The sequence below is a fragment of the Hipposideros armiger genome, unplaced genomic scaffold (genome assembly GCF_001890085.2).
Source record: "Hipposideros armiger isolate ML-2016 unplaced genomic scaffold, ASM189008v1 scaffold_1716, whole genome shotgun sequence".
Lineage (NCBI taxonomy): Eukaryota > Metazoa > Chordata > Mammalia > Chiroptera > Hipposideridae > Hipposideros > Hipposideros armiger.
This window is the reverse complement of record NW_017733066.1, coordinates 60212-84269: the sequence shown is the minus strand read 5'-3', so window position 1 is coordinate 84269 and position 24058 is coordinate 60212. Positions and strand designations below refer to the sequence as shown.

Sequence of the window (24058 nt, the reverse complement as noted above, 5' to 3'; positions counted from 1 at the left end):
GAGGGCAATACATGGGGGGAGGGGGGTTGTTACTCTGTGAGGGTGAAAAGGATAACTATTGCATTGTTCTGTACACCTGAAACTAACAATAAAAATAAATAAATAAATAAAAAGAAAAATACCATTAAATACCTCTGTACTTTGGTTTAGTCAGGAATAAGAACAAGGATTGTATTCTGTTTAGGTCTTAAGGTTTTTGTGAGACGTCAGATACCCCTCATCTGTGTCCTCAATGATTGTGTGGAACAGCGGAACTAATTTATCCTTTAATTGAGTGAAAAATAAACTTGTACTCTATTTGTGCCATTGAACTTTTATACCAATTAGCCCAGCCCACCTACTTCAGAATGTTTAATGTGTATAATCTAAAATCCCAATAAATTAATTTTTTTATCTTAAGGAAAAAACAAAAATATTTGAATCAAACTTTTGTAGCAAAGAAAGACATTTGTTACATAAAAAGTTTTACCTGCTTTTTAACTCTTTTCTAATTGCCTGTCCCCTAAATAGATTTGTTTTCAGTGTCCACATGATGTGGAAGTAAAGGAACACACAGCCAGTGACCTATAACTAAAAGAGCTAAATCTTATGTCTCCTTACATTGTAGAAGGATTTGGAACATAAAGACAAGATGATGATCATTTCTGTCTCTTCCCATCTAAAGGAAAGAGATCACTACCAGATGCAGCAAAGACCCACAATCCTTTAGCCCATATGCAAAATCAAAGAAGTTTTGAAAACCAACATTTTTTCATAGGTTTGCAGCTAACTAATTTGGCAGTGAATCTGCACTGAACTGCCGTGAGTCCCTGTAAAATCTTTATTTATCACATTGTGAATTCCCGCAATTTGCTGCAGAAACATTAATACAGTATATTTAAGAACAGGATTCTTCCCCAGACCCTGTTGAATATTTTGTAACATACAGGATATAAACCACAGTGTCTTTGTAAAACAATAATACATTATTATTTTACATCTTGCTTCAGAGATTTTGAATAAAGGATTATGGATGTTTTCTAGGAGTCCAGGCTGTTATTAATAATTCTGCCTCTTCCAGTAATTTTCCATGTGTAATGTGTAAAAGACCCTTTAAAGTTTTCATAAGGGAATGTCTCCTATGTGGAATGGGGGTAACGACAGCATCTGGCCTACATTTTAGGTTGTAAACATAAAAGGATATCTTTGTTTCTGTTTTTGCAAATTAATTTTCAAATATCATTATACAGGCCAATATGTTGAGGGTCATGTGTCAAAAGTTATAAATTAAATTTGATGGTAATAAGTAGAGGCTTTTCCTTCTTTCAATAGTTAGGTAGTGGGACCAGAGTTTTTGAGTTTTGAACGAGTTTGTGACAAAATTGAACAATAGCTGACTACCCCACTTTCTCTGCTCTCTACAAAACACGTGGTGAATAGGAGTGGACATTACTCTATAATCCACTACTTCCAGGGATAATATGCCTGAGAACATGTAGTTGGACAGCACTGCCGTTCAACTCAGGCCATCTTGTTAAGCCTGAATTCATAATGATTTCTTTCTTTGCAGTTTTCAAAATGGCCACCTGGGATCAATGCCGACGATGGGCTCCGGAGCTGTGGTGTGTGCTCAGAGAAACAGGAGCTCTGAACTCAGACTCCTGAGGTCCTGGAGCCCAGTGATGGCAGTCCTTACCCTTCACATCAGGACCACTTCTCAGCCCAGAGGTCCCGGCTCCTGGGTTCTCCTTCACACTGGACACTAAAGGGTCTTCATCTCTTCTCTCTGCAGAAGAAGCAAATGTCCCTTGACGGTCACAGTGCATGGCAAAGGAGCCAACAGAGAAACAACTTGGGAAACTGTGAAAACCCAGGGCAAGGCTGTCCCTCCCTCAGATCTCCATGGTCTGCCTTTTGTATTCATGTGACTTCTAGGTCAATAATTTATTCCTCACTGTCCCCAGAACCTGGGGCTAAGACATTTTACCCCTAATAAAGGGAGAAAACAGTTATTTGTTCTTAATAGTCTGACATATTCTACGACAACTAGCATGTCAGGTGAGCTTGTGATAATAATGTTTGAGGATCATTTCCCTCTCTTTTTTTCTACTGAAACCAGTTCTGGTGCCCAGGGTCATAATGCTGGGCTCCTTGCTGGCTCTCCCTTTTAATTTCCATGTGAATTGAACTCACTGCGTGAGAGGCTGGTCTTCTCCCCTTTCTGCTTGTAACCAAGGCCACTTGGGCTGCCTCCACGGGCCCTGATGACATGTCCCAGACCTTTGCCCGGTACCATGATTCACATTACACGTTCTTTCTATCAGCCTTGCCTATTATGTCAGATGTGTTGTTATAGTCAGTCTTTGCTTGGACTTGCCATTCAACTTTTGGATTAAAAAAAAATGCCTTTTCATTCTTTATACCCACCAGATACACAGAAGAAAAATTGACTTGGTTTCCATGGTTGGGTAGCTCCGTACCTGGACTAAATTGTAATGAATGAAGAATTTTTATTTGTCTCCTTAAAAAGGAGTGGGCACCCCTCACTAGCATTAGTAAGCCTTTCTTCTTGTAATTCCACTGCAGGGGAAACCTTATCCCCACTCTCTCCTTTCCAGCTGCTCAACTCTGTCTCTCCCTTTATGCCTCTCTTAACTCTGGGGTTTTGCTTTTATTTTCATTGGGAGAGGCCCATTTTTATCTGAGAGGGTTCCAGGGCCATTTTAATCATTGTGGATGCCTTACCTTCTCAATGGTATTAGGAACAGCCCTTTGTGCCTTTTTTTTTGGTGGCTGTCTCCTCAAATCAGACAATGATTTGTCTGCTCTCTTTCTTTACCCGATCTGGTGTTTTCCGATTTTTCGTTCATTGTTCTTTACTCGTTTTCTACATAGCTCTCTTTTTGCCTCCACCCATTTTTTTATTTGTTGGTATTCATTTCCCTCTGTATTTCGTTCTCTCTTCAAACTTGTTGTCTCTACACTTTTTATCACTGTTGCCAGGGCCCAGCAGAGTCTAAAATGAAGCAAAGGATGTGCCTAGGATAAAAAGGTGCTGAGAGTGAGGTTTTCCTTACCTGTGTCTCCCTTACCTCATCCTAGTCCTGGCCCTGCTGTCCTTATGTGATATTTCAGTTTATCTATTCTCTGTCATGTTTTCCACTTTCTCCTACTCTATCCCTGTTTCTTAATTATTAATATGACCTGTAAATGCCTATTCTATATCAAGTTTATCCCTTTATACAAAGGGTGCCAAATAAATGTATACACATTTTTAGACAGGAAAAAACTGTTAAAATTTTAATACTCAATATATGCCAATAACAAAGATGAATACAAGTCATGTTTGATATCTGCAATGACAAGAGGTGCTCAACGTGGTTCCCATCAGTGTCCAGACACTTGTAATTAAGGAGAACTACTGCTTGAGCAATGTTGACCAAAGTGTCCACTTGTAGACATGTTTTTGGCACCCCCAGTATTTTCTTCATGTCACCAATGGTCTTCCCCTGTAATTTTGTTCACCACTTTGAGTCCGTTCAATTGCCAGTTTCCCTTCACTCTCGTCAAACCCAGTCACTCAGCCTTACCTGCTGGCTCAGACTCTTGGGCACATTGTTCTCTTGCTTGTTGGCTTTGTAGCGCATCATTGTTGTCACCGGTTGCATTGTTTCTCAGTGTATTTATCTGCTCTGTTTCACAGAGGAGCCCTGACAGTCCACTTTCAGGTGGGGTTGTACCTAAAGCACATTTTGACTCATAAATATTTAATTTCACCCCTGTATCAATCAGGATCCAACACTAAAATATAAACCACTCTAAGCTAATACAGTAGAGGGAATTTAATCCAGGGGTTGGTTACACAGATGTCTCAGACACAGAGGAAAAACTGAGGGTTGCTAGTTGGGAGGGTGTGGGGATGAAGGAGAAGGGGAAGGGATGAGAAAATACAAATTGGTAACTACAAATGGCCTCAGGGATAGAAAAGACAGTCTGGGGAAAATAATCAATAATGTTGTAAATATTTTTGAGGGGGCCAGATGGACTCATATCTTGTTAGGGAGACCACTTCATAGTTGGTGTAGAGGCCTGACCCCCGCACTGTATTTCTGAAGCTGATGTTGAATAATAATGTATGTCAACTATAATTATATATACATATAGTCATGGGACGGGGAGTAGAGTGTGGAATAGAGTCAATGGAATTGTAATAGATAAGCATGATATCGGGGGTGGGAGGGCAGTAGATGGGGGGAGGGGGGTTGTTTCTGTGTGAAGGGTGAAAAGGATAACTATTGCATTGTTCTGTACACCTGAAACTAACAAAAAAACAAAACAAAACAAAAAAAACCCCTGAGAAATAGAAATGGAATAATAGTCAACAGGAAGCCATGAGAGGGACAAGGGGTGAGCCCAAAGGCCAGGGTCACTGGATGGGTAGAAGCTGGACCATGGCTGGCCTGCTTGGTGGGAGGTGGTGTTACAGGTGAGATGCAGCTGCTGCCAGAATTGCTGCGTGAGGCAGCTGCAGGGAAAACACTCGGCTCCTCCCTGGCTCCTCCTGTCTTGCTGGCAGTGTCTCCCATGTTTGGAAGCCAGCAGGAAGCCAGCAAGCAAAAGAGCTGGCAAGCAAGTCTGCAGGGGCCAGGGGTCAGAGATAGAGGGCAAAGCAGAGCAGGAAACGATAAGCAATGAATCCCTGTGCAAACCACCGAGGTCCAGCGTACGCCCTCCCCCATGGCGACTCCCTCGGCGGATTATGGATTTCACTGACCCATCCCACTCATTCCCAACAATCTCAGTAGTGTATGAATGGATAATAATTTTTTCAGGGCATTTGAATTTTTTCATTTAGTGCTATTTTTTTTAAACATAGCAAAGTATGATTTAAAAGTAATCCCCAAAATACTAATATAGAACGTGGGCCCTGGCACATGTTTTGTGTCACATTCAGAGTTCCTTGGAGCCTCCTCTTGGGGCAATGGGCATGAGACACAGCCCTTCCCTCATCCCTGCATATCACTGGTCAGGCTCTTGGACACACGTACTGGTGGGTTGGTGGTGGGTTGGTGAACATCATTTGGGTTATAATGTCCTTGCTTCTTCCTTTCCTCACGCCACACACACACACACACACACACACACACACACACACACACACACACTGACATTCTTCTCTTCTGCTTATTATTAGTCATAATTCCTTCCACTAACACCTCCCTGTTTCCACCAGCTGCCCCTGGCAGGTGCACAGCTAAGAATTTGGATTGATTCATGTTGTACATTTTACATTTTTAAATTTTAACGTTTTGAATAACTGTGATTTACTAAAAGTATAACAATGCTTTTCAAAAATCACTCTGAAAAAGAAATCACATTTCTTTTAAAAATGTATTATTCATTTAGAATGTCCTTTCTTAACACATCCCACTGGAAATCCACATAATAGGGACCTTCCATGGTGCCCAAAGTTCCCTTGAGACTCTTCCATGTCACTCATTTCCAAACAAGAGTCATGGAATAAAGGCATGAAGTTTATTATAGTATAAGGATGGGGACCCTTGGTCCTCAGTTTATCTTGCTGGAGTTGAGGTTGGTATTGCTTTTATCACTGCTCCACAGCCTGGGGGATAATTGAATCCACAAAGTTCATATGTGAGCAGGGAAAATCCCCAACTTTGCTGTCATGGTTAAAGGCTTAGACTGTGGTACCAGATACATATAATAATGATCATTGAATAGCAACATTAGCAAATGCACAAAATACTGAGGAAGCACCAGGCATGAGAGCGAATGCTTGACAAGACAGAAATTGTTTCAAATCCATCACCCTGTGAAGTGGGTACTATTATCACATCCATTTTATGGATGATGAAACTGTGGGACAAAGAGGGGCAGTCAATTTCCCAAGGTCACAGGGCACAATCTGAAGCCAGGCAGTTGGTCACCAGTCCTCCTGCTCTGACACCACCTCACAACAGAGTTCAATCCCTTGTCTCAGTGGGTGAATTTACACAAATAGCCAACCCTCTAAGCTGATTCTTTGTCCTCTGAAAAATGAGGTTGATATACCATCATTTTAAGGCAGCGGTTCTCAACCTTCCTAATGCCGCAACCCCTTAATACAGTTCCTCATGTTGTGGTGACCCCCAACCATAAAATTATTTTCGTTGCTACTCTATAACTGTAATTTTGCTACTGTTATGAATCGTAATGTTAATATATTTTTATTTTCCGATGGTCTTAGGTGACCCCTGTGAAAGGGTCGTTCATCCCCCAAAGGGGTCATGACCCACAGGTTGAAAACTGCTGATTTTAAGGTGTTTGAGAAGAGTAAATGAAATATCACCTGTTTGACTATAAGAGATATTGTGACTGATCAGAAAATTAAGTCATTATAACTAAAAGTGTCTTGAATTTATAATATTTAAATAATTTAATAACGTTATTGAGTGTTATAGATTAAGGGAAGGTCATGAGTATAAGCAGTGGTATTGGTTGCTAAAGTACCAGTGCTTTTTCAGAGGCCGTTCTGGAGTTTGGCGGGCAGCTCCTGGCCTGCTGCCCCAGCGATGAAGGGAGAGGGCTTGCACGGGAGGCACACAGTGTCCAACGTCCTCTGTGAGGGACCCAACAGGTGAGGAACCCTGGCCCAGGAGAAACACACTCACCACCCCTCCCCCACCACTGCCGCTGCTGCGCTGGCCACCCACTGCTGGATGTGACCTCAAGGCACAGGGGCCTTGGCTAGATTCAAGCAACACGGAGGCAGTAAACTGTGAAGCCAGGGGCATGGACAAAACATGCTGGCCCAGACCATGAGGAACTGGCAGCAAGTACATTGACGGAGGGTGGGAGGAGCAGCTCTCACAGGCAACCAAGGAAATGAAGAGTCTGGTACGTAGGTCCTTGGAGAAATTAAGGATGCAAAGATGGACAATCCTGGGCAATCAGTACAAAAAGGGGCAACATCCTCCCACCCCCACTCTCACCCCCAGAAAATGGGACAAGAACAGCGAAGGATCAAACAGCAGTCAACAGATACAGACCATTGTCATGCCAGGTGTCTGTGTAGATCCAGGAGAGGCAGTTTTCTCCAGTTCCTAGGGGACAGAAATTAGAAGTTTTTTTCCACAAATTGAAGTGTGAGAGGTGCCACTCTCCCCTAATCCCTTTTTAATCTTTATAAAGTAGAGTTTGAAGACCCCCTCCAGGTGTCAATGCAGAGCCCATCTGGACCTGGAAGATCCCACAGGACTCTTGCCATCAGCAGCACACCTGGTCTCAGAGAGGCCACCTCACTTAGTGTCCTCCAAGAGCCACTTGTTAACTGGCGATGGCTTTTCTTGTCGCCCATGGCCATAGCAAACCTGCCTTTGTCCCCAGAGCTGCCCCTGACAGTGGCCGTACCTTACTTCCTACAGAGTCCTGGTGCCTCGACCGCACCCCTCACACCACACCCTCCCTCTGCATTCTGTTCACTCTCTCTTGCTGGCCTTTGCCTGAGGTTCAGTGTCTGATTCTCCTCCACTTCCTCCAGCTCCTGGTGTTCTCCTTTCTGTATCTCTCTCTGCAAATGTTTCCCTATTTTGGTCTCATGTTTCTGTCTTTTCCATGAGATTATCTGGGTATATCCAGGGTTCAGAACACAGGCTCTGAGTTCAGAATGCCTGGGTCTGTCCCTGCTCATTTAACCCATACACCTGGTCTCTCTGATTTCAGTTTCCTTATCTGCAAAATGGGCACTTAAGTAATACTAACCCCTAATGGTAGTGTGAGCACTAAACCACAACTGCCAGAGTGAACATTCAATAAGTGAGTGCTTAATACTATGGTTGTTTTTACTCTGTGTGTGTGTGTGTGTGTATGTGTGTGTGTGTGTGTGTGTTACCCCTTTTGCTCGTCTTTCATTTCCCTTCTTCCTTCTCTCAAAGTACACACATCCTCTTCTCCACACCTCTACCACTTCCTGTCTTTTCTTTCTAGATGACTGACTTTCTCTTTGAATAGTCCTGCTCTTAAACATCATCCTCCACATTTAATCAGTCCCTTCATCTGTGATCATCAAGGGTCTCCTCTTTGATGTTGACCTTGGGCCCCATTGTTCTTAGCCCTTCACAGTTTCATACTGATCTTCTCCTAAGGGGCCTTGTAAACCACAATTACTTCCAGGTCATCATTCTCTTTAAATCTGGTTTCCTGACTGAAACACTGGATTCCTGTTCCTTTGACTTTGTCACCTGGCCAATGGTCTCTTGTCAAAGCCCCTCCTCCAGGATCAGCCCTCCCTGCCTTCTCCATGCTACTCGGTGTTTTGTGCCTGGTCCCCAGTCTCCACTCAGGACAGGACCCCACCTCCCTTTCTTCTTACCTCTTATCATTTGAGAATTGGTTTTTATCAGGTTGCAGTTACCTTGTTTAAGCTTTAGCTGGGTATTAGGGCTGTCCACACTCTCAACTCTATCACTTTTTTGGTGAAAAAATTTCTCTTTGATCACTGAATGGAGGGAGAGAGAAGACAATTAAAGGTCTTCATCAGAGACCATATACAACATCTCAAATTTACATGTTTAGGAATTCCCAGCCCTCAGGTCACTCAGGGCTCAGTGGGTCCCAATCCTCATGGTAAAGACCCCCCTTCATCCCTGGGACAGAAGGAGGACCCCCAACAACGGAGCCTTTATGTCTCCCACACAGAGCGGGGCCACTCAAGTGTCAGGATGAAGGAGTTGTGGAAACATTGTGAGCCAGTTACTCATGCAAAAAAATTTCAGATGGCTGGGAAAGCACATATCAAAATAAATACTGGAATTGAAATGTGTTTTCTGACTGTTCAAACTGTAAGGAAGAAACAGAGGGATTTCCTTGGTGGGAGAACTAGGGTCCTAGTGAGCTCCGCGTGTATAAAAGAGGAAGCCCAACAGCTTTAATGGTGGGGCTGGACAAGAGGAGGGTTGACTGAATTGGGTCAGGGAGGATGAGCACTTCCTAGAGGACAAACCAGAGCAACTAGACAGACCTTCCGGGGGTGCTCAGGTCCCAGGAACAAAGGAAGGACATTCTCTGAAGCTGAAAGCAGGACACACATTGTGGTGCTGGGGGGACGTCCCAAAGATGCCTGGACCAGGGACCCAGGAGTGCAGGCCAGGGCACTAGCCCACAGCCCCTGCAGGATGGTACCCAGCAAATGTAGAGAGAAACGAAGTAAACCAAGAAGACTGGGGATGGGTATCTGGAGGGATTCCAGGGAGGAGGAGACTAGACAGGTAGTGGGTCCACATTGCTCAAGGCTGATGGCAGATGCATCATCTGGGGTAATAAACCTATAATATCTCTTTAATGTCTAGTAAATAAATTTGAAATTCCTTAGTTTAGATGCCAGACCTTCCAAAATCTACTTCAAATTTATACCTTTTGAATCAACTCCCTAGACCTGCTTCTCAGTTTCTGATTGAGAAAAATCTAATTGTCCTTGTTTTTCAGACACACTGGGCCCTTTCATACTCTATGCCTTTTTCCTTAGCATCTGCCCTCCTCAGTTCACGTAATCATGTTTCTTGTGAATTCTCCATCTTTATTTGGAGATCCTGGTTGATATTAAACTGCTGAAATAAAAAGTATTCTAAGCATGTAAAAAAATTATTGGAGAGACATCTTCTTTACTAAGTACCAATTAAAAAGTATAAAATAATGAGTCTCAGGAAAAAGTGGTGAATTGAACCTATAGCTTTATACAGTATCAAAAACAGTCACGGGCAGAGCAATTGGTTTTTCTGATTATTTGATTAATGTTTGTTTCACCCCTTGTGGGAAAAGAGCTAATACAGTGATTTGTCCGTCTTTTAAGGGTAGATTTGACCTGGGGTTGACTTTCTTGCTCATTACTCTGGACACCAGATAAAGGTGGCCTCTCTTTTGTGTTTCTAGGCCAACACTGGGTTTAGGGTGAAAAGTGACCTGTGATTGTAGGTAGATAACATGAGTGTGGCCTGCGAGGAACTGTATGTGAACTATCAGCCATTTTTGGTCTTCCTTCAGTGTGGTGACTCTTGTAACGTGGCTGTCCCTCGTGGGGCTCCTGGAAGCTATGACTGCAGAGTGGTTACATGAGACATTGACTCCCATGGGCATGGTGCTGCTGAGGCAGGATGCATCCCGCACCCACAGACAAGCTGTCACTCAAGGAAGGCGGATGTTGAATTGGTGGACTGCTGTGCGGATCGCTGCAAGGGGCGACACACAGGAGGAGCAACTGATGCTGCCTTTCTGGGATGCTGTGTTCCCTGTCATTTGTCCTTCTAAGTAAATTTGATGCCACTGTGCATCTGGCTGTCCTGTGAGTCTAAATGCCTGGTTAAGCAGACCTCCAGGTGGGTGTTGTGCCAATGGCCATTTTATCATAGGATTTGAGAAGGCTCATGATATGTCTGTTTTTTTAATTGCTGTATCCCCACTGCATAGCCCCATGTGAGGTAGACGGTAGACGCTCAGTAAGTACTTGTTGAAAAAGCTGGCCCTGGACATTGAAAGGTAGTTAATAAACCTAATTACCTTTTCTGAAGCTTTCATAGATATTGTTTAAACGAGGATAGGTCCTCCTGAGGACATCGCTGAATAAGACTTCCAGAAGTGGGAGGTCAAATGTCTTCTCCAGATCACAGAGAGCATTGTACACCACTTTCTGTACAGGGACCTGGTTTCTAGCAGAATCTTCATAAATCTTAAAAAACAATGAATGAAGAAAATAACACAGACTTCCAAATTACAGAAGAGCTCTAGAAAGTGATTTTACTGATAATGTATTAAAGTTTTCCTATGTTGGTATCTTCTCATGTTTAAAATTTCTATGTATTTGTATGGCAACTATGAAATGAATAAATCTTTCCTCCTTGAAAATATCCACTTGTGAATCTGGTCTCCTCACTCTCATTTACATTAGATGGAAGAAAGAACATTTCTGAAGAATAAAATGGGTTCAAGTTAAATGATGTGTAGCCCTTTCAGAGCCTGACAAAATATTTTAGGAGTAGACTCAGCAGTTGATGAGCAACTGTTCTACTTACAGGAAAACCTTGTCCCTTCCCTAGGACTGGCTTGGCCTGGAAGGGCTCAAGGAAGCTAGCTGATGACTTTCCTCCTACTGTGAACTATGCCATAAAGAAAGCACTTTCCTACCGATAGAGAAGTCTTGCATCTCTGTTTCTCCACCTAGGTCTTTTGCTAAAATTAACCTGAACCCCAAGATGCCAGATATATCAAAAGAAAAGAAAACTGACAACTGTTAGAGAAAGTAGAGCTAGCATCTACTTCCAAAATTGTCCTAGCAAGACATTAATTCTCTGTGGATTTTAATGTTCTCAGTTCTAAATATTTAAATTGCTGTCCATTGAAATGAAGTGCTGTGTCAAATAGTATTTCATTAAATCAATTCATTAAATTTATTTATCCATACATTAAAATTACTTTTAATTCCTAGTTTATGCTATGTTGTATGCATTCCTACAAGTCATTATACGTCTACAAAGCACACCCACGTCAGATCCAGCCTATCTCTATTGCGATTCTCCAACTCCCATGGGCACCACGCAGCACCATTCCTTCAATTAGGAGCAGGACAGTCTCCAGTGATGCCTGCTTCTCTTCTTCCTTTTTACCTTATAGGAACACTTACGGCAATATTGGAAAAGGTCCCCATTCATAAGGAGACTCTTCCATTGGCTAGTTATGCCCCTACTTTTTATTGCAGAATATCAAAGCATAACTAAGTTTGGGGCTGGTTTACCAGATTGTGACATATTAAACCTCACTTACGTCATATCTTTCATTGGTGATGAATCCACGGTCACGGAGAAGTTCAAGGAAAGGAAATGTCGTTTTTACTGCATCTGAAATCTCCACCTTATATTTTTTGAAGTGACTAAGTGCAAACTCACAGATAAGCTTGTTGTCTATATTCTGGCCTTCTGCAGATATCCTAGGGAGAGAGGGTACCATGATAAAATGGTCATCAAGATTTTGAGATGCTTGTGGAGACTGTAACATTTTATATGTGATAGACTTGAAGAACCAACATATATAAAATAAGTGGTCCTGAGCAAACTAGAATAAATGGAATTGAAGTAATAAACAAAGATATAATAGAAGGAAGCATGGAGGATAAGAAAGACATACATAGACTAAAAAAGTCCCGCTGTCCCAATCAAAGCCATTGTGAATATATCTTCTCCTAAACACTTCTGGAATACTTTTTGTTAAAAGGCTTCTATTCAACATAGTATTGGAAGTCCTAGCCACAGCAGTCAGACAAGAAAAAGAAATAAAAGGCATCCAAATTGGAAACTAAGAACTAAAACTCTCATTATTTGTAGATGACATGATACTATATATATATATATATATATATATATATATATATATATCCCTAAACTCTACATTAACCTGGTGACCACAATGCTTCCTACTCTAGTAACTGCCTGAGACTCCACCTAACCCAATGAGCATACTACATGAGACTTTATCAGAGACTGAACTTTAAGGGAGCTGGCAGGTGGCAGCAGGCCTCAGGGTATCCTGAATTTTTACAGAGCTACCCCAGGCCTGGTAATGTTGGCAGACATCCTCAGTTTGCAGTGTGGCCTCTCCCATGTGCCTCTAAGTTTAGCACAGGCAATGAGCAACCACGTTTCACTTTGTAGCTCCTACCAGGTAGTCCCCAGCCAGTCACAGGCAGTGGGTGACCTGCGCCTGCACTGGAGCCCCTCCCCAAAGGCCCCAGAACCAACATACTTGGAGGTTGGCTTCAAACCACAGTAGAGCACCAGCCATTAACCCTACAAGTGGCACACACAAAGGGTGGTCTCAACAGGCACTAGAGCTAGCTGGTGTGAATTCCACTCAGGGGGGTAAGACACACACACACACACACACACACACACACACACACAGCACCCTGTAAGCTGTGGATGTGGCAAAACCCAACAGCCAGTCAGCCTGGGGGTCAATTCCACCCACTGATGTGCCAATAGCAATCAAGTCTCAACTATAACAGAGGACACACAACCCACTCAAGGGATGCTCTTGGAGCACCCAGCATAGGTGACCAGGGAGACTGTGCTAGGGCCCCACAGGGCACCTACTACATAAGACCACCTGGCCAAGAGTTTGAGATGTATCAGATCTACCAAATACATAGAAACAAATACAGAGAGACAGCCAAAATAAAGACACAAAGAAATACATCCCAAATGAAAGAACAAGAGAAAATTCCAGATAGAGAACTAGGTGAAATGGAGGCAAGCAACCTACCAGATACACATTCAAAGCAATGGTTATAAGGATGCTTACTTAGTGAGAACTTCAACAAAGAGATAGCAAGTGTAAAACAGGATATAGAAGACATAAAAAAGAACGAGTCAAAAGTGAAGACTACAATAACTGAAATGAAGAATGCACTATGCACTAAAAGGAATCACCCACATACTAGATGATGTAGAGTTTCAAATCACCAATTTGGAAGACAGAGTAGCAAGAAACAACCAGTTGGAACAGCAAAAAGAAAAAAGGATTTTAAAAAGTGAGGATAGTTTAAGAAACCTCTGAGAGACCATCAAGTGTAACAACATCTGCATGATAGGGGAATCAAGGAGGAGAGAGAGCAAGGGATTGAAAACTAATTTGAAGAAATAATGACTGAAACTTTTCCTAACCTGGCAAAGGAAATAGATATACAAGCCCAGGAAGTGCAGAGTCCCAAACAAGATAAACCCAAAGAAGCCCACAACAAGGCACATTATAATTAAAATGGAAAAGGTTCAAGACAAAGAAAAACCCTGAAAGCTGCAAGAGAAAGGCAACAAGTAACTTATAAGGGAGTTCCCATTAGATTGTCAGCTGATTTCTCAACAGAAATTTTGCAGAACGGAAGGGATTGGTACAAAATATTCAAAGCAATGGAAAGCAAGGACCTATGACCGAGAGTACCCTACTCAGCAAGGCTATCATTTAAAATTGAAGACAGATAAAGAGCTTCCCAGACAACAAAAAGCTAAAGGAGTTCATCACCACCAAATCAGTATTACAAGAAATGTTAGAAGGACTTCTTTAAGATGAAAAAAAGAAAAATCAAAATTATGAATAATAAAATGCAATGACTACATATCTATCAACAATTACTTTCAATGTAAATGAATTAAATGTTTCAATCAAAAGACATAGGAAGGCTGAATGGATAAGAAAAAACCTTTACATATGCTGCCTACAAACACTTCAGATTGAAAAACACACAGAGGCTGAATGTAAAGGAATGGAAAAAGAGATTTTATGAAAATGAAAACAAACAAACAAACAAAAGCTGGAGTAGCAATACTTACACCAGACAAAATAGACTTTAAAACAAAGGCTACAACAAGAGCTAAAGAAGGACCCAGTAATCCCACTTATGGGTATTTATCTGAAAAATCACAAAATGCTACTTCAAGGAAATGTGTGCATCCATATGTTCATTACAGCATTGCTTACAATGGCCAAGATATGGAGGCAGCCTGGGTGTCCACCAATGGATGAATGGATAAAGAGGAGGCGGTACATATATACAGTGGACTATTACTCGGCCAGGGAAGGGAATGGGTTCTCGCCATCTGCAGTGTCATGCATGGACCCGGAGGTCTTGTGCTGAGTGGAGTGTATCAAACAGAAAAAGGCAGATGCAATGTGATGTTGCTTATATGTGGAATCTAAGAACAAAATAAACAAACAAAACAGAAATGAACCATAGATACAGAAAACATTTTGATGGTTGCCAGATGGGAGAGGGGTAGGGATAGGATTTCTAGCCTTTTCCTTGTCAGAGGTATAACCCAGAGAAGAAAATCAAAATCAAAATTAAAATAGGAGAAACCCGGAGGAAGCTCTCTTCCTGGAGGGGACCCACCACCATCTCAGGTCTCTTGGCCTCGCCAGGATCCACCAGAGAGAGTTGCCACCAGGTCCTATAATCCTTATGGAGGACCAAACTTGTACCTCCGGGAGATCCACACTCCCACCTGGAAACACGCGGGAAACCAAGCCTCCAAAAAAGCGCTGCCTCCTAGCTCCACGGTGGGATTATCCGGAAGGAACCCCTAAAGGAGGTAGTACCTCTCTCTCCACCGCACCTCCTCCTGCATCGCCCAGCCTAACGTCACACTCTCCTCCTCCGGAGAAGTAGTAAAATATACTTCTCCCACCCTAAACCAGTCTTTGAAGGATTGCACTATGAGTCTTTTTCCTTCATTTATTTGTAAAATAGTTCATCCAGTGAAGACAATGAAGATTATTCACAATGTTACCTTGCTTTTTCTGTTGTCCTACGCTGGGAAGTTGTGATTTTTAAGTTTTGTGATATAGTTAGCATAACTCCATATCCTGATTTGGATGAATCCTGGGACATGATCAAGATCAGACTGTAGACCTCTAAGATTGAAGGCCATGGCCTGGATCATGGTGAACTCACAAAGCAAATAACGCCTGTGACATGATCCTACAGCAGTCAATCCATGTTCTCTTTTGGTGACACCCAGTCCTTACTGTATAACTTTGAATTTCTATAAATCCATTAAGGTCCTAATAAATGTTGTCTCTCATTGCTGTGTTAGCTCTGTATGACTACTATTTAGTAAATTGTGAATATTCAGTAAATGTTTCATAACAATTCCAAATATAAAATATTACTAAAATTAGTGTCAAAATATGACTTTCTTCTACAAATGGCCATCCACTCATTGTTCGATGTAATGTGAAAATATCAGGACAGTGTGTGTGGGGTTAACTGGTAAAACATGAAAAAGATTTGACTTTCCAGAATATTCTCCACTTTACTGTGAATTTTTCTATGGTATTTATCTATATAGTCTATGATACCCCATATTCTACATCTTAATTGTTTTCCTGGCCAAGATGGTTGTTGTGCTTGTTACATGTAATTTTCCACTTTACTTTTAAAATACTCATATTAAGTAAATAGGTATCTTAATTAAAAGCATTAATAAAAATTATGGTGAAAAACACAAGGAGAATGAGAAAACCTCAGTCAGCAACTTGCAGTATTTCACGTAGCTCATAACTTGTTCAAAATGAAAAAAATTAAAGTTAATTTTGGGGAGGTCTTTATGTACATTAAATAATATGGTAAAGATACAATAATTGAAACAAGGTATTACTGGCATAGACATATGTACACAAGTCAGTGTAACAGGATATAAAAGCCAGAAACAGATACAAGCTTATCGAAGTATTTAAAGGTGGCCTTTCAAATTAGTGGGTAAGGGCAGAATCATTCATTAAATTGTGTTAAGAACATCCAGCTGACCATATGAGACAAAAATAGATCTCCCCCCTTATACCATAAACGTAACCAGTGATAAGATTTTCTTCCTCTTTTTTGTTGTTGTTGCTTTTGTTTAAAGAATTTTTAGAGCAGTTTCAGATTCACAGAAAAACTGAGTGTAAAGTACAGAGTTCCCATATACCTCCTGCCCCTACATGCATAAACTTCCCCATTATCAACATCACCTACCAGAGTGATAATGTACTACAATTGATAAACCTACATTAACCAATATCAATCACCTAAATTTTAGTTTACATTAGGAGTCACTGTTGGTGTTTTATAGTCTATGGGTTTGGACAAATATATGACATATGTACACGATTATAGTATTGTACAGAATATTTTCGCTGCACTAAAAGTCCTCTGTGCTCCGCCCATTCGTCCCTCCCCTCCCCACCCCTAATTTCTGGCAACCACTGATCTTTTTACTATCTCCATAGTTTTGCCTTTTCTTGAATATTAGGTAGTTGGAATCATACAATATGTAGCCTTTTCATATTGGCTTCTTTAACTTAGTAATATGCATTTAATAAGATTCCTCCGTGTCTTTCCATGGCTTGATATCTCATTTATTTTTAGTGTTGAATAATATTCCATTGTATGGATGTACCACAGTTATAAATCTGTTCACCTACTGAAGGACAACCTGTTTACTTCTAATTATGAATAAAGCTTCTACAAACATCAAAAAAAATTTAAAATACTCAGTTTGCACTAGTGTTCGGTGTCCTTTCTCTTCTTTCTACTCCCTTTGGTCAAGATTATGCTAAGCGAAATAAGTCAGACAGAGAAAGACAAATACCATATGACCTCACTTACATGTGGAATCTAAAGAACAAAATAAGCAAACAAAACAGAAACACACCCACGGAAACGGAGAACAGTCTGGTGGTTACTAAATGGGAGGTGATTGGGGGGCTGGGTTAAGAGGGTGGGGGGATTTGGAAGTGCAGGTTTTTGGTTCTAGAAGGCTTACTGGGATGTGGAGCAGTACAGTATGGGGGGCATAGTCGATAATATTCTAATGGCCATGTACAGTGTCTGATAAGTAATAGACTTATTGGGCTTATCATTTTGTGAGGTGTGTAAATGTCTAATCACTATGTTGTTTTGTACAGCTGAAACTAATAATTAAAAAAAAATGTTAAAAAAAAGATGAGCGGAGGAAGAACCCAGACCCACGGCCAGAGATGGGATAGGCCCAGGGCTGACCTGTCCCCAGATCACATACGAGACCACAGCACTCAATGTTTGCAAACAAGTCATGTGTTTACCCTGAATTTTATGTTTTCTAAAGTACCTTCTTTGAAACAACCTAGGTGAAGGTGCAGGAGGCCTGAGGGAAATGAGGAGGTTCAGAGGTCACAGGAAATAACAATCGCTGTCTCAAAGCATCAGACAGGACAGCGGACGGACTCCAGGCGGTCCTGCCAGCTAGGCAGTGGTCGTAAAACAAGAGTCACGTGGGGGTGGAACGCTGGACTCACACCAGCAGCTGTCCTGCTGCAGTTTAAAAACCGGATTTCTCACTACATATTCCTGCATTTCATTACATTGCATATGAGTGTTCTTATCTAAGGTTAAGGTTTAGATGAGTGTCTAATAACAGCCCCGAAAGCAGCAACATGGCCAGAGAGAAAGTTAAAGGAAGAGAGAGAGACTGACCTGGTGCTGAGGTCGCTGCCCGCACTGGCCATGGCTCTGTCCTGGGAACTGCCTGGCTTCTGATCCCTCCGGTCTCTCCCTCCTGAGTGCAGGGAGGCTGGAGCCCTGAGCAGGAAGCCTGCCAACTGACTCACTCACACAGACAAGGCTCCACCCAAATGGGGAAAAGAGAAGTGAAAGTAACTTTCTGAGTGCTCTCAGAGGCTGTCTCCCTCCCTCCTCCTGCAGCCATCATGAGATGAGGCAGCAAGAATGGAAAATAAGAAGTGACAGTCAGAGCCTGGAGGCCGGGGGAGGAGGACCCCAGAGGAGGAGCACGACCAGCTCCCAGGAGTCCTCTTGTTTGTGCAGACACCATAAACAGGGAAGTAGCCGAGCTACTGGGCCTGGAGACCTGGCAAGCAGGAGAGGCAGTGACTGAGGAGGGACATAGAATGGAGTCCGATGCACCAAGGGGACTGCGTCCTAAGCTTCAGCAGGAGCAGCCTCCGTTCAGACTTCACTAGTGGGGCCGAGTCTCCAACCTGGGAGGCCCTGTGGGGACAGAGGTTTGTTCTGAGACGAAGCAGCAGCATCCTGGACCTGGACCTGAGGATTCAAGGGCAGGAGGAAGCGGCAGCAGCAGCACTGGCCACTGGGTCAGAGGATGAAACCCTCAGCCCCTCTGTGGGTGCAGAAATGGAGAGGGAGCGGGCGCCTGGGGCCTCAGGGGAGCACTCAGGTCCTCACCAATGTCCCGTTCCAGAAGTTGGCCCATCAATCACTGCCTGGTCCCCCTGCCCCCTCCCTTCTTTTGGGGGAAGCTTTCAGATTGGGGGTACAGTGGAAGGGTGAGTCTGCTCCTTGTGGTCCTCCTGGGCTCATCCCGCCTGCAGAGGCCAGGGCTCTGTGCTCCTCCAAGCTCAAGTGCACAGGGATAGTGGCCTGTGCGGTGTGGGGGAGTGTGTGTGGTGGGTGGAACAGCCTGAGGCCTTGTGGTGAAGCCCAATTCTGGGGTTCAGGTTTAGAGATCCTTCTTTTGACACCCATATATACCATGTCCCCTGATCCAGCTTTTACCAGAAAGAAAGCTGGTATTTTGAACTCCATCTGTCTTACGGTTTGCCTGTCTGTTGGTTTGGAAATCAGCTTGGGAGACTTGGGCTGGTTTATATGCTAATTTGGGGTTCTGCTCTATGACTTTCTTTTTTCTGGGATTACCCCCTTGCTCTCCAGAAAATCTAGTTACCCTGGCTTCTTGCCTGTCTCTGTCAACCAGGAAGGAAGAGGGCTTTCTGCCGAGATTGGGCCACCCCCTGCAAGCCTGTGGCTGCTCACACAGCCGGGCGACAGTAAACAGGAAATTTTCACCCTGGCTGCTTCTGAGTTTTGATTTCCCTCCAGAGTCACCCTGCCTCCGTTCACTTTCCTGAAGTCTCAGGCAGCTGTTCTCTGAATATTGTCCAGAATTTTGAGATGTTCTCTGCAGGAAGCTGGCTTGTTAGGAGCTCACACCTGCAGATCAGAAGCAGGAATCTCTGTCCTCACTCATAAGCAGCAGACCAGCCCTGCCCACTTCCAGGCTCAGCCCTGCTTCTGGAGACCCCGGTGGTTCCAAGGCCTCTGAGCCCCCTGCCCACCTAAGAGGGAGTGATGCAGTGTGCAGGGCATCAGAGGCGCACCTTTGTTAGGAGGCACACAAACAGACTATGCACACTTCATTCTTCTGTGCTCATGGGAGCACAATCACACACCTGCTTAGAGTGGGCTTGTTTCATAAACAAAAGAACAGAACAAGTAATATGCCTGGGAAAAAGACGTGGATTACTGTAAAATTTCAGTTAGAGCTAATACTTAAAAACCATCTATAATGATAAGACATATAAGTTGTTGCCAAAAAGCTATATATATATATATATGGCTAAAGGAGGAGATTGAGTTATGGTTGTGGAATCTTGTTTTCATCTCAAGGACTTATTTATGAAGCCACCTCTTTCCAAGGGGTTCAGGCCACAGCCTTCCGTCTGCCCCCTTCCTGCTCTAAATCCCCTGTGCATGTAACTAAGGAGAAAGTGCACCCCAATGTGTATAACTGAGAGCTCAGGTCATGTTTCAACCTATGGGGTCTTTTGGGCTTCAGGGATATGAATGTCCATTTCTCATCCCAAATTTGGGTTTTCAATAATTTTCGCTCTAAGTAGACTTCCTGTCCATTTTCTTTTCTTTTCTTTTCTCCTTCTAGGATTCCCATAATGTGTATATGTATTCCTTGATGATGTCGCGTACGTCCTTTAGGTATTCTTCACTTTTTTTCAATTTTCCTTTGACACTCTGAGGAATAATTTCAAATAACCTATCTTCTAGTTTACTTTTTTTTCCTCTGCTTGATTAAGTCTGTGGTTGAAGCTGTCTATTTTCTTCAGTTCATTCATTCTATTCTTCAGCTCTAGGATTTCTGTTTGTCTTTTTGATAGTTTTTTTTTCTTTGTTGAACTTCTCATTTTGTTTATGCATTGCTTTCCTCGCTTAATTAACTTATTCATGTATTCTTGTAGTTATCTAAGAGGATTAGCCTGATTTTTTTTTGTCAGACAGTTTATAGGTCTCTATTCCTTTAGGGGCGGTTATTAGAATTTATTAGTTTTCTTAGGTAGTTTCATGTTTACTTGGTTCTTTATGATTCTTGATTCCTTTTCTTGGTATCAGTGCACTTGAGTAAGCGGTCTCCTCTTCCAGAAGTTATAGGTTCTCTTTGGCAGGAAAAAAGATCTTCATCTGTTAGCTCAGCTTGGGGTGCTGGATGCAATGATTGGTGGCATCCATGGGCAGGTGGGGAATGTTATCAGGGTCTCAGTTGGGCAAGGCCACTGCCATGCTCTGAGGTTGAGGGGTGGATGCTGGCTGAGCTTCATAGTTTGGTGGCCTTTCTGATTGTGCAGGTTGTTGACTGTGCACTCCAGTCAGAGGGGTCCACCTGATTGGCTCTGCAATCATCTCTAGTCTGGTTATGCTACCAGGGAAGTGCCACTGGTTGGACTCTGTGATTGGTCATTGTTACAGGGTAGACACTGCAATAGCTCCTATTCGGGTAGTTTCAGGCTATATTCCCCAGCCTGATGTTGCCATTGGCTGGACTCCATGTTTAGAAGGGGCCACAGGTTGGATTTTGCTGTCAGATGGAGTCCCATACTGTGCTGTTATAAGGTGAGGGAGAAGACTATTCCCTGAATTTGGCAGGGCCACAGGTTGGCTTCATAATCAGTAAAGCCACTGACTGTGCTCTGCTATTAGCACAGTTTATGTCCACTCTCTGGTTTGGGGGGTCTCCAGCTGTATCCTGCATTTGGGGGTGGGTAGAGACTGCTCTGTTGTTTGGCAGGGTTGCTCTCCAGGCTCTCCCATTGAGTAGAGTTCAACGATCTATGGTTGGGTGAGCTCACTGGCTAGGCTCCTACATAGGTGAGGGCACAGTCTGTTTTGGCAATTGGACAGGGCCATAGGTGGGGTTCTGCTGTTGAGCAGGGCTGAAGCCTGGGCCCTGTGACTCATCAATACCATAGGCTCGTCCCTGTAGCTGCCAAGTTCCCTGGCCAAACTTTCTGGATGGCAAAGGCCAGGAGCTATATTCAGCAGTTGGCTGGGGCTGCAAAGTTGCTTTACCACCTGGGTGGGGTAGCAGTGGGCTCCATGCTGGTATGGCTTGACTGGGGACCCATATCAGGCTGAACTGCCAACCAGACTCTCTAGCGATATGGGACTTCTGGCTCTGCTCTGCAGAAGGGCAGAGCCAGTAGCTGGGATCTCTGCTTAGGCACTGCTATAAGCAGGAATGCATTCTGCCAAGGTCTGCATGCTGGTTGCGGTAAGTTTGAGTTTCTAGCAGTCACGTAGTAGCCATGAATTGCCTAGCTTTCCCAGAAGCCAGACTGCTGTGTCAAGTGGAGATATAACAGGATTACAACCTCTGCATATTGATATCTTTGCAGGGGGCACTAATCTCACCATTCCTTCCTTCCCCAGGAATATAATATTGCTTTCAAATGACTATGTTTGCCATAATAGTAATTATGATAAATCTAATTTTCAGGGCCTTCTGCATGGCCTTTCCTAAGACAGTCATTGCTTTTTCATAGCTTAAGGAATAATAGGTTAAAGAACCACTTTGACCAACTGCTATGTGTGTCCTGATTATACATTTGGGAAGTTGGGAAATGATTTCTGGGTGGCTCCATGGGTGGAAAGGACTCACTGTTAGATGCATGTTACCTTACCTCCATACACTCTACTCTAACAGGGGCCGTGATGGTGTTTTGAGTCCATAGGCAATAGCATCAACTCAGATGTTGTATCAAAAACCCTGAAAAGATCTGTGTGTTTTCCATTGTCTGGCATACAGTTACTCGAATAAATGGCCATAGGTCCTTATAGTGAAGAACTCAGGGAATCACCACTATGTACATTTGCAAGACTTTTTGTGAGACCTACGCTCTTTTCTGTCATCAGGTTCTAGGTCCAAAACTTTGCTCAAGTCTGGAAACTGGGCACAGGATCTTGACTTTTTATTGGGATAACTGACCTCAGCCATCTGCTCATAGACTTTTAATTCCTTTTGATGATGTATATATTCTTGTTGATGACAGTAATATTCTTGTTGGCTGCTCAAGTGTCTTGCCTTAAAAAAAACCACATCCTATTAGCTATCTCTATAGATATCTATGGGCCGGCTTCCCACCCCACCCCAGGTGTCATTCTCACCTTGCTACTTATAACAGAAAGTATTTCATTCAGCTCTGAAAGTTAAATTCTGCCACATGTCTCTATTATTCTGAAATATAAATATTTTATTTGTTACTGGGGAATCCAGTTCTGTACAATACTCCTGCATTCCTGCAGTCACTAAAGAGAACCTCAAGGTTGCTGGTGACCCCTCAGCAGGGCGTTCCTTCTCACCTTGTTCCATTAGTGTCTTGAGGCCTCCTGAGGACACAGACACTTGGTGGATGTGTTTGTGAGTTGTAGAGAGTAGAGCCATGCCACCTTCCCTAGGCTTTCGGATGTGCTTTTTTAATAGGCTGCCCTAGCAAGTCTACTACCTCTACTTTTATCTAGTGTGTACCATGCCTTATAGCAGGCCTCTAAGACCCACCCAAGGTGATAGAATCATCACCTTGGTCCTTGACAGGCTAATGAAACTGTGGCACAGGAGAGTGTGTCTGTAGCAACATTTTTTCTTTTCAGTGTCATATTCCAGGATCCACTTTCTTCATCTAAGATCTACTCCCAGACACAGTCTCCTGGCACCTGTTGGTGCATGGTGGCCAGTCCTGCAGCTCTCTAGGAATTGAAAACTTCCTTACCCAGCAGCCCCACCCAGGACTTGCCTCTTGAGTCATGCAGAGAGGACTCTGCGTAGTCATCATTCAAGAAAGGCATGGGGAGGGTAGTGGTCTGTCTTCTAGTAAGGGCAAAGGCACTCTTTTGTAGTCCAGTGGGTTCAGAGGGACCTGGAGTTCAGAGTTCTCAGGTGCATCTACCCACAAAGCCCCATTCCGAGTTTCAGGGCTTCACGCTTTCTTTATCAGGGCCTTGAATTTGGTGCAAGAGGCCCCCTGAGCTTAGAATTCAGTCTTCTCTGAAGTTCTGCATTCTTGAAATTAGGGCCTGTGCCAGGCCTTTCTTACTGTCTGCCTTCCAGCTGCGGGTATGAGAGTCCCTTTGCTTTAGATGGTGACTAATAGATTTAAGCCTGTCATTTACTTTTTTGAACACATTAGTGGAGCTTAGAAATAGCCACCAAAATCCACAGTTCTTACAGTTACTATCTCTCCCTTTGTAAATGCCAGAGAATTTTACCAGCTAGTATGCCTCTTCCTTTATATCTCATCCTTGTTTCCTACAGGGGAAATTTTGTTGATGGCACTGGTATAGCACTGAGGGACTATCAATATTCCACGGGTTGCCATCTGGCTGGACAGTCATCCAATTCCAGAACCCTATCCTTAGGGCTGGCTTGCTAGGACCATTATGTAAAGTTGGGTTCCCTAGAAGCAGAGCCTGAGATGAAATCTC

The 24058-nt window shown here is 43.1% G+C and overlaps 1 protein-coding gene across 1 annotated transcript in view; it reads right to left on the bottom strand.

The window, feature by feature from the left end:
* Positions 1-18141, bottom strand: part of LOC109378065 (nuclear autoantigen Sp-100-like) — a gene marked incomplete at its 3' end in the record, with an annotated part of 27541 nt that extends 9400 nt beyond the window's left edge. Inside the window, exons 1-7 of the mRNA XM_019634526.1 lie at positions 18011-18141; positions 11791-11953; positions 10531-10699; positions 8393-8476; positions 7029-7082; positions 3570-3719; positions 1676-1765 (exon numbers count right to left, since the gene is read on the bottom strand). Coding sequence (XP_019490071.1) covers positions 1676-1765; positions 3570-3719; positions 7029-7082; positions 8393-8476; positions 10531-10699; positions 11791-11953; positions 18011-18042 — 742 coding nt within the window. The remainder of the gene's footprint in view (positions 1-1675; positions 1766-3569; positions 3720-7028; positions 7083-8392; positions 8477-10530; positions 10700-11790; positions 11954-18010) is intronic.
* Between the last annotated feature and the right edge of the window lie 5917 nt (positions 18142-24058).